The sequence below is a fragment of the Oncorhynchus tshawytscha genome, linkage group LG01, assembly GCF_018296145.1.
Source record: "Oncorhynchus tshawytscha isolate Ot180627B linkage group LG01, Otsh_v2.0, whole genome shotgun sequence".
Lineage (NCBI taxonomy): Eukaryota > Metazoa > Chordata > Actinopteri > Salmoniformes > Salmonidae > Oncorhynchus > Oncorhynchus tshawytscha.
In genome coordinates, this window is record NC_056429.1 from 42,604,709 (window position 1) to 42,619,054 (window position 14,346).

The window sequence follows — 14,346 nt, forward strand, 5'->3', positions numbered from 1 at the left end:
AGCTCCCTGTTCCCGCGCATGATGAAAGCTGCAATGTTCTGAGCCAAACCTGCGCCTGTGTTCCCCTCGGAGTCTCTTGAGCCAAACCTCTCAATCAAATTCTATTCATATTCGTAAACACCCTTCCAGCAGCAAATACTGTAAATACTTTGGCTGTGCATGGGGAATATGTATTGTACGCAGAGGAAATCTGACTGTGATTATATGGTGACGATGTCTCAGAACACACGTCATGTCAGTCACCATAATTGTTGTTTTGGTCGGTACCCGGTGGCCTCTCGCGTCGGAGGAAATTCAAGTGCAAATTCATCCAGTACCAACCATGCCACAACAGTCGGTTAACACGACCCAAAATGTTTATCTCACAATTTATTTGCTTTCTTTGAGAGAAGAAAGCATGGGTGTGATCTTTAGGATGTGTTGCAAGAAAATTGACATTTATGTGGCATTTTGTCTAAATAAGCTTCGTGTTTTCAGGCCCAGGCTACACACACTAGGCCTAGCAAACATAAATTAGTTAGATATCCAAACATGGTGAATGAGTATTTATGATTTTAAAATGTACTCATTTTAAAATTGTGATGAACAAATGTGTGACATAGCCTGCCATTAAGTCAATTGAAATGGCTCTAAGGTGAATTGATTATGTTCATAATGAAACTTGACTGCAGGCTAGGCTTTGTTTACCCTTATGGCTGTTGCATCTGTATTTAAGAGAATGTGTAGTTTAACTGACTTAATCACACAAACACTGGATTCTCTCAGTCAACTAGACTCTCCCTGCGTGGAAACTCCACAATTCAGGACATTCTTTTGGTTGTTCACCCGAACCACACACTGTTAACAGCTGTGCCTTATTTCACTCAACCTCTTGAGCTCGGGAGTTTTCTGTGCAAAGCAAAGCCCAATCCAAAACCTCTCATTAATATAAGATCCGTGATCATATGGCAGTGACAGTAGGACAAAGAATGCGGACGGTCGTGGGAAGAGACGAGAGGGAAGCAATAAGAGCAGAGGAAACAGAGAGAAGGAGATCGAAAGGACAGAGACAGAAAAGAGACTGATAAATAATAAGAGATAGAAAGTGAAGAAGAGCAGATATAGAGTAATGTATGGAGGCTGAAGTTGATGCTACACCACCTCTCTCTTACTCCCTCTAGCTCTCTCTCTCTCACATACACACACACACACACACACACACACACACACAGAGACACAGACTGTTACTCCCCCCTCTCACTGACTGTCTCCTCTGTAATGGGATCCAGATGTGGAGCAAAGGGGGGAGTGGAGGAGGGAGGAGGGGGAGCTGCTTGTATGTTATCTGCGCGGGTGTAGAGAGAGACGCCCATCTGAGGGGACGCTGTCAGGCCTGATGGAGTGGCCAGGGCCTGGGGCGAGGGGTGTGGAGGATGAGAGGCGAGGAGGGGTACAGGGGGCGGGGGTTAGAGGGGGCTGAACATCTGGAATCACTTCAGGTCAGCCTGGCCTGGCCGTGAAAGGTGAGCCAGGGCGCCACTCTGCTGTACGGACATGCCACGGCCACGCACCCGACACCTAGTACCATCCCATATAGACTACCATACAGAAAACCTCCAAAGTGGGTAATGCAGTCAAAACCCAATATAGCCAAAAGCAAACACTGCCTGAAAATAATAACTTTCTCATACACACCAAGGTGTACTAAGGACAAGGTGTAAAAAAGGCTTGGACCGAACTGCTGAGATGTCAAACATCAGCAGTTTACAACAGGTAATGAAGGGCCAGTGAGTAGAAACACCTCTTGGTGACAGCCGCTGAGCACAACGAGGCCACTGGGCACCCAGTATTAGAGAGAGGATTTCCCTCCTCATAAATATCCGCTTTTTAAAGATGGAATATTTCAGTTTGTAGTAATCAGCACATCGGGAACAGCTTGAGGTTTGAAGAGTAGAATTATTCTGAAGCAGAAGTCTGTCTCCGGGTTATAAAACACTTTTAAAGGGACTTGCACAACTTCCAAAAAGCCATTTCCTCTCCAAACAGCCACTACTTCAAAGGTACAACTTCTTATATATATTTGTTAAACAAAGCCAGTGTTCGAAATGGTCTCTGTTGCAGTGGTCAAATGGAAATTAGACTTGCTGTTACGGTTATTTTAAAGTATGACGGTTCTCTATGGATAAGTCCTATTTGGATAAGTCCTCTATGGATAAGTCCTCCCTTAAGTCATAGAAAGATAAAACTAACCAAAGTAAAAAAGTTGACATGATTCACTTTGTTCACCCAGGGGCTCAAAAAACACTGCATTCTGAAAATAACATTAAATTATTCTAAAAGCGATCACATCCTTATATCCGTTTAAGTACTTCATGTGGATATCACAGCTGGATGGTGCAACTCTCAGATAGTCTTCAACCCTGTGAGTCTGACACAGTGGCTTTACTTTGCTTGAAGTGTATTTTATTCATATACATGATTATCTGTTACAAATAAAGGATATCATACCAAGATTAAGAGAAACTACAGTCTTGGATTCAGAAATAGGTTACATTAGCCTTTCCGGTATGGTGTACCATTACATGAATCGGAATGCGTCGGGAAAAAAAAGTTTGCTTGTCAGTGGCATAAAATAGAAAGATACAGTATGTGAAAACTAAAATTCTTTAAATGTATAAATGTTTGCGACCACCCAATTTGCATGGATAAGTCCTTGTTGTTGTTTGTTGTTTGTTGTTGTTGAGCAGAACGTTGCTCATCCCATCCCTGGTGTTATAATCCTATTGATCAGCTCTATTATAAAAAGACATTCCATTTGAAAAGTAGCCCATACTGGTGTCTCCTCCTCAACCCCAGCAAGGCACTGTGGTCTTGAACATGAGTCAAACTATAGACGGACACTGACAGTCTGACAATCAGATTTATTTTGTCAGGGTCTGAGAGAACACCTCTCCATTGATATCTTTGGAAATGAGCCTTTCATTCAGTCAACACCAAATTGAAAGAAATAATAAAAACTACTGAAGCACCCAGTCTCAGTCTCGATGTCTTTGGTATCATTGGAAGGTACAGACAGCGACATTTCAGCGATGCTCAGGACAGGAGAGAGGCAGCTCACAGAAACAGCCTCTCAGATTTCCCCCGCGTCACTTGCTTTCTCATCTGATGCTTCAGGTATGAGGACAGTATAGGAAGCACGTCCATCACTATAGCGACGACGCTCTGGAGCGAGAGGAGACTTCAAGCTAAAATTCCATGGAGGGTGGTCAGATCTTGATCATCCCTGTGGGGGTCAGGCTGGGGTCTGACTGTCTTTCTGTGTGGGACAGACGTAGAGAGAGAGAGTCCCTGCTCCTGCCCCCAGCCCCACCGTGAAGCACTCTCTCCCCCCTCTCTCCTCAGTTAACCGTGGGCACCTGGTTCAAGCTGTACTCCTTGGCTTTGAGCCGCAGGTTGGCGATGCTGTTAGCCATGTTCATTCCCTGGGATGTATTGGGGTTGGAACATGTGGGGGGGTAGGTTGCCATGGTACTGGAAGAGAGAACGGAACAGAGGGAAACGGTCAGAACTGTAACCAGCGGCGATCGAGCCAACATAGCAGTGTGAGTTCAACTAGAATAGCATCGATATTAACATCGCAAAACTCATAATGAGGAAAAACATTAAATGTGTTGAATTGTTCATGGCTGTGAAAGTCAAGATTTTGGTAGTGTTTTTAATGATTGCAATGTTTTTTTTTAATATCAAGACTACAAGCCAAAAAAAAAGAAAAAAAAAAGAAAGGAACCACATGTAGTAAAGTGAAAGAGTACTTGCTTTCTGAGGGCAGCATTTTCTGTGGTACTCGCATTGGCCCTCCCTCCGGCATTGGGTACCAGCTTAATAAGAATATATAAATGGTGTTTAAATGTATGTGTTAGCACGACCACATTAGTGTGATAGTATTCACTGGTATTACTTCTGGTCATGTGACTATCCACTAGTGCATACAGCCAGGCCAGAAAAGTGTTCCCCCACTGAGGTCCAATTGGAGAATGGAGCTTTTGGCTGTAGCAACCAGGTCAAACCTTTTATACTGAGTTTCATAAGGGGGGGATTACTGTAAATCACAACCAATGTAACCAGAGTCACAAAAAATCCTGCCCAGTGGAGCCTGCTGTTGCTCTAATGTTCATTACTTGGTTTTGTATTGCAGAGAAGGTTGCAAGGGTCAACAGTGGATTTAATACAGTTTGTTTTCAGATTATCACCTCCTCATGAGGGTCATTGGATCTCGCCCCATCCCTTCTGTTAAGAAGACTTGAGAGAAGGAAGAAAAAGAAAGAGAGAGAGACTGACCTTTTTACAGATACTTTATAGATCTAGGAATAGGACTAGATCTATATTGTGCAATGTCACCATATATTATACAAAACATTCATGCATAATGGTTTGGAAATATAGGTCTCCGATTGCAACTGCCATGGACAGGGTATCATTAAAGTACACTAACATTAAAAGTTTGGGGTCACTTAAAAATGTCCTTGTTATTTTTAAAGAAAAGCCATTTTTTTGTCCATTAAAATAACATCAAATTGATCAGAAATACAGTGTAGACATTGTTAATGTTGTAAATGACTATTGTAGATGGAAACGGTAGATTTGTTTTATGGAATATCTACATAGGCGTACAGAGACCCATTATCAGCAACCGTCACTCCTGTGTTCCAATGGCACATTGTGTTAGCTAATCCAAGTTTATCATTTTAAAAGCTAATTGATCAGTAGAAAACCCTTTTGCAATTATTTTAGCACAACTGAAATGTTGTTCTGATTAAAGAAGCAAAAATAACTGGCCTTGTTTAGACTAGTTTAGTATCTGGAGCATCAGCATTTGTGGGTTTGATTACAGGCTCAAAATGACCAGAAACAAAGACCTTTCTTCTAACACTCGTCAGCCTATTCTTGTTCTGAGAAATGAAGGCTCTTCCATGTGAGAAATTGCCAAGAAACTGAAGATCTGGTACAAAGCTGTGTACTACTCCCTTCACAGAACAGCGCAAACTGGCCCTAACCAGAATAGAAAGAGGAGTGGGAGGCCCCGGTGCACAACTGAGCAAGAGGAAAAGTATATTAGAGTATCTAGTTTAAGAAACAGATGCCTCACAAGTCCTCAACTGGCAGCTTCATTAAATAGTACCCGCAAAACACCAGTCTCAACGTCAACAGTGAAGAGGCGATTCCGGGATGCTGACCTTCTAGGCAGAGTTGCAAAGAAAAAGCCATATCTCAGACTGGCCAATAAAAGGAAAAGATTAAGATGGGCAAAATAACATAGACACTGGACAGAGGAACTCTCAATACTCATTTACAACATTAACAATGTCTACACTGTATTTCTGATCAATTTGATGTTATTTTAATGGACAAGAAAATGTGCTTTTCTTTAAAAAACAAGGAAACTTTTAAGTGACCCCAAACTTTAGAATGGTAGTGTATATGGAAAGTCCTTGGAGAGAGTGTAGAGCTGGAGAAAATAAAATGAGAGAGAGAGATAGAGAGAGAGAGGGGGGGGTCTGACTGAATTTTATCACTGAAGCTTTGATAAACAAGGTCATGCTTTTCTAATATTACTTATAGCACAAATCCCCAAAACTAAACACACTATAAACTAAACCTGACTATTGTTTATCAAAGCCAAGGTTGAATAAAGTGACAGTTTCCTTGGATCCAGGTGGCAAGAGGACCAAAAGAGGGATCTATAGGGGTTAGTGATAATAGGAGGAGTATGTACAGGTGAGTGTAGAAGGTGGGGGAGGTGAGATGTAAAGGGACGAAAATGAAACAACAACAGACAGCAGTGGGGTATTATGGAAGGGAGATGGGGCTGGAGGTTATGGATGGTGGGGTGTTATGGAGGGTTTGGGGTGTGAGGTAAGGGTGGTGTTCAGGAAGGGGTGGTAAGGTTAGATGTGATTATTGCTAGAGGTATGGGTGGGTAGAGTGAGAGAGGGAGCCTGAGGACGCAGGGGAGTCAGGACAGGGGAGAGAGGTTCTACCTGTAAGGAGAGGCACTACCCCATGACAGGTAATCGTTTGGGCGGGGGGCAGGGCGGGGTACGATGGGCTGCTCTATGGCCGTGACGTCCCCGGAGTAGGACTTGAGGAGCGAGGCGTTCTTGCTGGCCAACATGGCGCGCTCATTCCGACGGAACTTGGCCCTTCTATTCTGAAACCACACCTGGAGAAAAACAGCAGAATGTGAGAGAACATTCTCATTCAAGGAATTAACATACATTGGACCCTCGAATGAAAGCAGTCCAATTGATAATGACATAATGATATATATATATAAATTACAGTAAATAAACATATTTTAATACCTTTTATAAATCCTTTACAATATACATCTATGTAAATTAGCACTCATATCTTTACACAGTATTTTAGAACTTATGTCATATCTAGCTCCTAAATGTAATGATATTAACTACTTCTCCATGACATCCATGTTTTACATTTTTACAATGTGTAAAATAGGTTTACATGCATGTTCGAACAGGCAATTCTTCAAACCTTTGTTCGTATCTATAGATACTGTAACATAATACAGCCGTATCGCTCAGCATGATAACCAAACACTGTCCTTTCAACAACCAAACTTCCTCACAGTGCTTCGAGCCTGTGACACTCAACCACACACACTCACACGTTTTGTTCTTCACGGCGCACGCACACACACACACACACACACACACACACACACACACACACACACACACACACACACACACACACACACACACGTACACACACTGCCACAAGTCTCCTTTATTAGTAGATCAAGGGGCCTGACTGGGATTACTAATAATGGCGTTCCACACTGAAATCAAATCCATTATTTAACGCTTTGGGAGCGCTGAGGCTCTTGGAGGCATAGTGTCCACTTACGCACTACTTCAGGAATGAGCCTAAAGTCTCTTTTATCAAAGGATTTCTGCATCTCACTCTGGTACGCATTAATCGCAGATGTGTTTGCTCTCTCTCTCTCCTTCTCTCTCTCTCTCTCCCTCCCTCTCTCTCTCTCTATCTCTCTCTATTTCTCTCTCTCTCTCTCTCGCACACACACACACACACACAGACACACACAAACACGTACACAACTGTACCATCAAGATCTACCCGAGATGATTGAAGAATGTGTAGATATTGTACACTATCTTGTCCGAGTCACGTAAATAGGCTACAAGGTTCAATTGGTCCTATTAGTTTCCATAATGAGAGTCTAAGTGCCTGGGGATCACCTATCAGGATTTTGCTGAGGAGTCTTTCTTATGACGAGGGGGGTCCTCTGTGGATCAGTTGGTGGAGCATGGTACTTGCAACACCAAAGCTGTGGGTTCTGTCCCCGATGGGACAAAAAATGCATGCGCGCATACAAAATCGCTTACTATGGTCCTACCTGCACCCGTGCCTCTGTGAGGTTGACCCTGCGTGCCAGGTCCTCTCTGACGAAGGCGTCGGGGTAGTGTGTCCTCTCAAACACCCTCTCCAGAGCCTGCAACTGGCTGCTGTTGAATGTAGTTCTGTTCCTTCTCTGTTTCCTCTTTTTCTTCTCCTCCGCATTCAGCTGCTCATCTACAACACAACAACAACAACATTGTCAGACGCAGGAAGTAGGAGAAGAACTGTAGACATCCGCTTTTGCGCTGGCACGGGGTTAGCTATAACCTAACTAGAGACACGAAAGTAAATGTCCGCTCACTGTTTGCTGCCTGCTCCGAATATGTATTTTTATATCCCACATTTGATTATTGAATTTACACACATACATGTTCACATAGACAAGCACACTACCATGTTTTGACTATGATTGTTTTTTGTGTGTGAAAACTCTATTTGAGTGAAAACTCTATTTGAGTGAAAACTCTATTTGAGTGAAAACTCTATTTGAGTGAAAACTCTATTTGAGTGAAAACTCTATTTGAGTGAAAACTCTATTTGAGTGGTCCACAATGTGCGTTTTTTTTCTGTATTTTGTATTGTAAATGATTGCGTCATTGTTGAGGGACACTTTAATAAACGTCTCTAACTCAAACTCTACTAGGAAAGAGATATACTGTGTATAATATACGGAATACAGGCACACACAGGCTTACGGTACAGATAAACACATTTCTGGTCAAGATCACCATATTGTCATCAAGTGTGTCCACTGTGTACTATTTTCTACAACTCTCGTGGCAACACGCTCAGGTTGTTGTCATCATGTAGTGTGATGAGAGAAGGAGCGAAAAGGATTTTCTTGTAGATCAGAAACTATATCTGCTTTATTTCTCTTCTCAGAGGATGTATGACCTGACTTCTTCTATGATCGTATTGTGCTAAGCATTACAGACATTTCTACTGTTGCTACAGTCATGTGTTAATAAAAAATAACCCTACACATCCATTCTGCGGGATAGTTGCAATTGCATACTGAAGGACAAAAAATGGACTGTTCCCACAATACTTGGAGGTGATTTTTGCCCATCCATTGTAGAGGAAGCCTATGGTGAATGTGACATGATTAAGCCTTTCTGAGTGTATCGTTGAAGGCCTAATCTCATAGCACTAATGATTTTGTTGCAAAGCAACAATGCGCACACATTTGCACTTTTACACATACATTGTGTGTGCCATTGTGTGAAACAGAATAGAGTATAGTTTGGACTATTTTACCAATCACATTATCTTATCTTAAGTTTGGTTATGATGTGCATAACAAGAATGCATGCGAGCCCATAGCGCAGTCCTAAAATAAAATACTAAATCCGTATCTTATCCATGTCCACCTTTCATATACATATGTTTAATATCAGGAATATACAAATATCAAGAATATAACCCGACAGACTAATAATAGCAAAACAGAATGCGCACTGTCGATCCACGTTGAGAACACAATTCCAGTGCTAATTCGCGTGTCTTGACCAATAGGATATTAATCATCTGTAGCCAAATGTTGAATTCTGCAATGCACTCATTTAAATATGGTATTTCGTTGTAAACTAATAATGGAAGAAGAAAAACTGCCAAGTCAAAAGGGGATCGCAGCAGACCACATTACAGGACTTAAATGCTAGTTGTGTTATTATTGCGTAATTAATATGAATTATATGTACACTATTGTAATGGACTTGGAAAATGGCCTTCAAAAATAAATATTTATAAATTTAGCATGGAAAAATGTAATATACACTATTTTCACAAGACAGCACATGCCATAATATTATAATAATAATATTTGTTTTTGGATACAATTTTGCGGCTTTTTTTCCTTGCCAAAAAGGCTAATGTGTCATTTCGAAATTAACTTAAAACATTAAGCCTAAATGAAAATCACTAGGCTAATTCTGCACTAGGAAAATGTTTGTCCCTGGTACAGGAATGAATTTAAAACATGTTTTTATTATGGGAAGCCTTACGACATAATCATCGTAAAACACGTCCAAAAGTGCAGTTATTGTTTTCTTACTGAAAAATTGTGAGATGCTTCACTGGAGGCTGACCTAGCACACTTCCAACAAAGCTTTTAGGTGGTAAATGGGGTGAAAACCATTGCATTAAAGCGGATGGTTATAAATCATGTGCATTTAAGCCTAAACCAAATTATAACAGTCTCGAGCCTACTGCGAGGTGACCCCCCATGCAAAACTCGTTTTGGGAATATGTTAAATCTCTTGTGAAAATGCTGGTAATATATTGTCAAAGTGAGAGAATTCACACAATTCACACAATGATTTATTTATTGGCTTGGCTTGATGGTAATTATCCAAGCTATGTGCACCTCCTAATATCACAACACGGGTATTGTTTGTTTTCGATGAATGTGTTTAAGAATTCCAAACATTACACAAACATCCAACGTGATTCATTAAGGAACATCTTTATTCTTGACAAGCAGATAAACTAAGGTTTTGTTAATTGATCCGGTACAGAGCCATGTCTAGCAGACAGATCAGATAATTATGACAAAATGATTAGGTATAAATATGCTGAAGTTGTTTGACAAGCGAAATAGCTTTGAATTAACGACATCACCTAAGCGCCTTCCCTTACGCATGTCTCACACACCTCTCCTCGAGGTCTGATTTACCCATATCATAACAATAACAGTCATTAAACACTAACGTTTCTGTCAACCTCTCCAAATGACTCTGGATATGAGGGCGTATCACCCGGGACCTGACTGGTTTATTTACTCTCTCAACGGCATGGCTGAGTGGGAAAAAGCACCACGGTGTTATTTTGCTTTTACTGGGGTGTAATTCAAGTTTACTTCAGTCTCATCAATCGCCTTTTTAAAAGAGTCATAGACAAACCATAGGTCAGGCTATCCTGACCCATTTGAAGTCATCTAGGCAGTTGTGCACGGCTCAATAGTAGTGGTTTGATTTATTATTGTAAAGCTTGACTTATTTTACTGACCATATCCACCAACATTTGCCATACTTCGTTGACATCAAAGTGTTAATGGTAAAATGAATGGCCATTTTTAGTGTAGCCGTCAGAAATGATATATTACCATGAGCCACGAAGGATTGCTTCCATGCGCGCGGTAGGCTGGACAAGCCTGGACAAGACTTAATGAAAATAAATTAAAGTAGCTTCCAGTAGCCTGTGTAATGGTCATACAATTCGTGGCTCCAAAGAGTCCCGCTTAAATTACAGATGGCGCACACCAAAATGGGTTCAACCATCAAAAAATGCGGATTATTTTGCGGATTAAAACCCTCTCAAAATGGGTTTATATACCCTATATAGACCTACACTCTTAGAAAAAAATGGGTATCGAGAGCATAAAAGGAGTCTTCGGTTATTCCCACAGGATAAGCTTTTGAAGAACAGTTTTTGGTTCCAGGAAGAACCTAATTGGGATTCATGTGGAACCCTTTTCCCAGTGGGTTCTACATGGAACCTAAACAGTTCTACCTGGAACTGAAAATGGTTATCCTATGGGAACAGCCTAAGATCACTTTTGGAACCCATTTTTCAAGATTGTAGCCTGCATTTGCTAATGTAGCCTACAAAATCTATTTCTGCGTTAAGGTGTTGATGACAACCCCAGTCCCGAGTGTATAGGCTGCACTTGGAGTGCACTTTGCACTTACTCTCCTGCTGAGTGGTGTCGCTCCCACTGGTCAGCCCAGGGGACTCCAGCATATTCCTCCCCGCCTCACCGACACTCTCGTCCGCCTGGGTCCCAACCCTTTCTCCGGCCTCCTCCAGGTCCAACAGGTGGCTCACGGAGAAGTTCTTTTTGGCTTGAAGGTTTTCCAGATTGGATGTAATCGAGCTCTCCAAACGATTTGATATCGTTGCTTGCCTGTCCATTCCATGTGCATAGCTAGAAGTCATGACGCAAATAGGATGCAGTAGAAGAAAAAAAAAGAGCAATAATAATAAGCGAGCCAAATTGATCCCAGAACTCACGAACAGGAACAGCGCTTCCAAACCAGCAGAGAAGCCTACGTTTTCCAAGCAAAGCAAAGTTGCGGCTCACATCCAGACGGAACAGTAGTGGTAAACCAAACTTCTACAGACAGAGGAGAAAAGCTTTTCTCCTCGTTTGTTTCCCGGGATCACAAATCTCTATGCATCTGGCCCATCCATACACGCGCATAAACAACAAATATAGGTCACCATATAAAATCACAGCATCCTGTAGCTGGGTTTTCAAGAAGTACTCTTAAAAAGCCCTGTCCCACTTCCCACTCCTGTTGACTCACGGTCGCAACTGACTGAGTTTAGTAGAAAGTGCTGATGGCGAACAGATGCGCTCGTGTGTGCGTAAAGCTGGCTCGGCTCAGCTATGGCACTGAGAGGCTGGACGCCGCCGCCTTTCTTGGAGCTATTGCTTTTTCTCAGTGAGAATCAGTCGACATTCTCTCTCTCTCTTGCTCTCCCCTCTCTCTCTTTCTCTCTCTCTCTCTCTCTCTCTCTCTCTCTCTCTCTCTCGCTCTCGCTCTCTCTCTCTGTCTCTCTTTCTCGCTGCTTCTCTCTCGCCCTGCAACTTCAAACGAGCCTCACGCTGGCACGCTGCAGATGCTGCCTGTACCAGCCGGGGAGTAAATGAAACGCTGAGACCCCTGGGAGGGTATATGGACCCTAATAGGAACCCGTAATTACTTGGCGATGCCTTTGTGCAGTTTCTGACGTTTCACAGACCCCCTCTCTATTCTCCCGTCCTCCTAAAGCTCTGCCCTCCACTTCAGCAGCACACACCACACCAACAACATATCCACCACCCAGAACCCACTGATTAAGGCTTTTAACGAACCTTTGGCAACCTTAACCAAACCCTTAATTGGAACCAGCAGCAAGAAGAGCTCCGCGAGCTCTGTAGGGGAGGCGTAATTATCCCCCAGTGCGATGATAGAGCCAGTAAAGAGATATTAACTGTCGGGGTACTCGGCCACAGATCAAATCACTATTACTGCACGGGATTCAGCCGTGGCCCATGCCTCCATTTTCCTCAGATATGTGGACATTGAAGGATAGGTCATACTGTAAATGCTATGTTTGATAAAAGCTTTAAGAAGAGACATTGACAAGACATTTCGTCTGCCCGTTGCAGCTATTACATGGATGGCTACAATAGTTAAAGTTCAAACATAATCCCAACATAAAACAATGTCAACCAATATATTATTATTAATAAACTGTGATGATGCCATTATTGTCATAGCTTAGCTAAGTTTCCCCCTGGCACTCAATGGTACAACCAAAACCAAACCCCAGACATTCTATTAGGCTACACAAGCCGTTGTCTGACAAACATATATTTGTTAGACTTGGGTTTAGAATTGGGGTCTCATTTTGTGCACGCTCTGAGTGGGGGTCTTGACAGGAGGGCTAGGGGTGGGATGTAGGAATGAAGGAGGAATGGGGAATGAGGAGGGGGGTCCATGTGTTTAGATGGGAGCTAGGAGTAGACTATATAGGCTCCAAGCTGCTATAGACATCCCAGCTTCCATCCCCTGATCTGGGAAAAGAACACTGGATGCCATCAAAGACATGCAATTGAATCCAGATGCGCTGCTTTAGTTCTTTCCATGTATTTAATTTAATGAAGGCGCGAGGGTAAAGTAGACTTTTTCATCATTAGTTTCCCCGCCAGATTCTCTCTTCCTGGCTACACGTCCATGCTGGTGCCAGCGTAAAAAGCCTCCCCAAAAAGTCTCGACCTAAACCTCTTCTCTTCTTGAAGTTCCATATACTATTTTCACTCCAGCTTGAAAAAATATATATTATACGAGAAAGTTAAAAGCCTATCATTCATGTTGGTCTGACCAAAAAGGCAATGTAACTCCATGAAATGTGCCATCCTATAGGTGTGAACTTACCTTTGAATCAACATTGTTTCCACGTCATTTCAACCCCAAAATCAATGTGATGACCTTAAATCAGTGGAAAACTGATTGGATTTGCAAAAAGTAATCAAAGTAAGGGCATTTCGTCTTTTTTCATTAAAATTTTCATCTAAGTCCAATGGCTTGTTTTGTTGTTTTGTTGAATTTCACGTTGCATTTATGTTAGTTGACAACTCAACCAATTGTAAATCAAAACTCAACATTGAACTAATATCTATGCCCAGTGGGAGTGTACACCTAAGGAACCAACATTGATATTATTATTTTTTTTAAATTCATCCTCAGATGGAATACTCATATGTATGCCTTGTTTAGCGTGGCACATGTATGTACTAAATGTCTTATTCAATGTAGTAATGGGAACTTTTATGAGAGGAGAATAGAAAATCAGTGTTAATGTTTTTATTTTCATAAAAAAAGTTCAAATTATGAACAAAACGTTTTATAATTCATATGTGTGCTTAAAAATCAGAAACATCGTTGCCCATCTTACAAGGAACCAAATATGCCCCTGTGATACAGGTGCGTCTTTACGCACGCACATTTTATAGGGCAAATGTAGGCAATCGTTTTATTTTTATTGTTTACTATTTCAATTCATTATTTAACCTTGTAAAACGTAATAAGCCCAGATTCACTGAGATATTACGAACAATGGAGAAGATGAAACTCATTTCATGTAAATGGGAAGCGACGAAAGTGAGACGTGCCTCAGTCACCATGAAATACCATTATTGTAGTTATTATTTGCCCCCTATTGCCTTGATGTAACGACCTTCAATTCTCAGGTTCAATAAGATCATTTGATCACACACTTCACACTTACTTTTGGCCTGTTATTTTGTCCATTACAAATCCAATCATTGTTTCGTGCATCTAAGGAATGCACTCTGGTTATTCAAAGAGTAGCTACAGAAATAAGGGAAACGTAATGTACCATGATCATGTTGATACGTAGGCCTGTTTGTGGAAG

At 41.7% G+C, this 14,346-nt stretch overlaps 1 protein-coding gene across 2 annotated transcripts; it reads right to left on the bottom strand.

The window, feature by feature from the left end:
- Window positions 1-2,420: 2,420 nt before the first annotated feature.
- On the bottom strand, window positions 2,421-12,056 carry LOC112250905 (paired mesoderm homeobox protein 1-like). Of its 2 annotated transcripts, XM_042321624.1 has the most exons (5): window positions 11,112-12,056; window positions 7,421-7,596; window positions 6,018-6,199; window positions 3,796-3,857; window positions 2,421-3,510 (listed from the first exon to the last, which is right to left on the bottom strand). In XM_042321624.1, the coding sequence occupies exons 1-5, from the start codon at window positions 11,356-11,358 to the stop codon at window positions 3,455-3,457; spliced, it is 723 nt and encodes a 240-aa protein (XP_042177558.1). In that variant the 5' UTR covers window positions 11,359-12,056; the 3' UTR covers window positions 2,421-3,454. The 2 variants fall into 2 exon arrangements, with proteins under 2 accessions (XP_042177558.1, XP_024277212.2); XM_024421444.2 differs by lacking the exon at window positions 3,796-3,857 and having other exon boundaries at window positions 11,112-12,052.
- Between the last annotated feature and the right edge of the window lie 2,290 nt (window positions 12,057-14,346).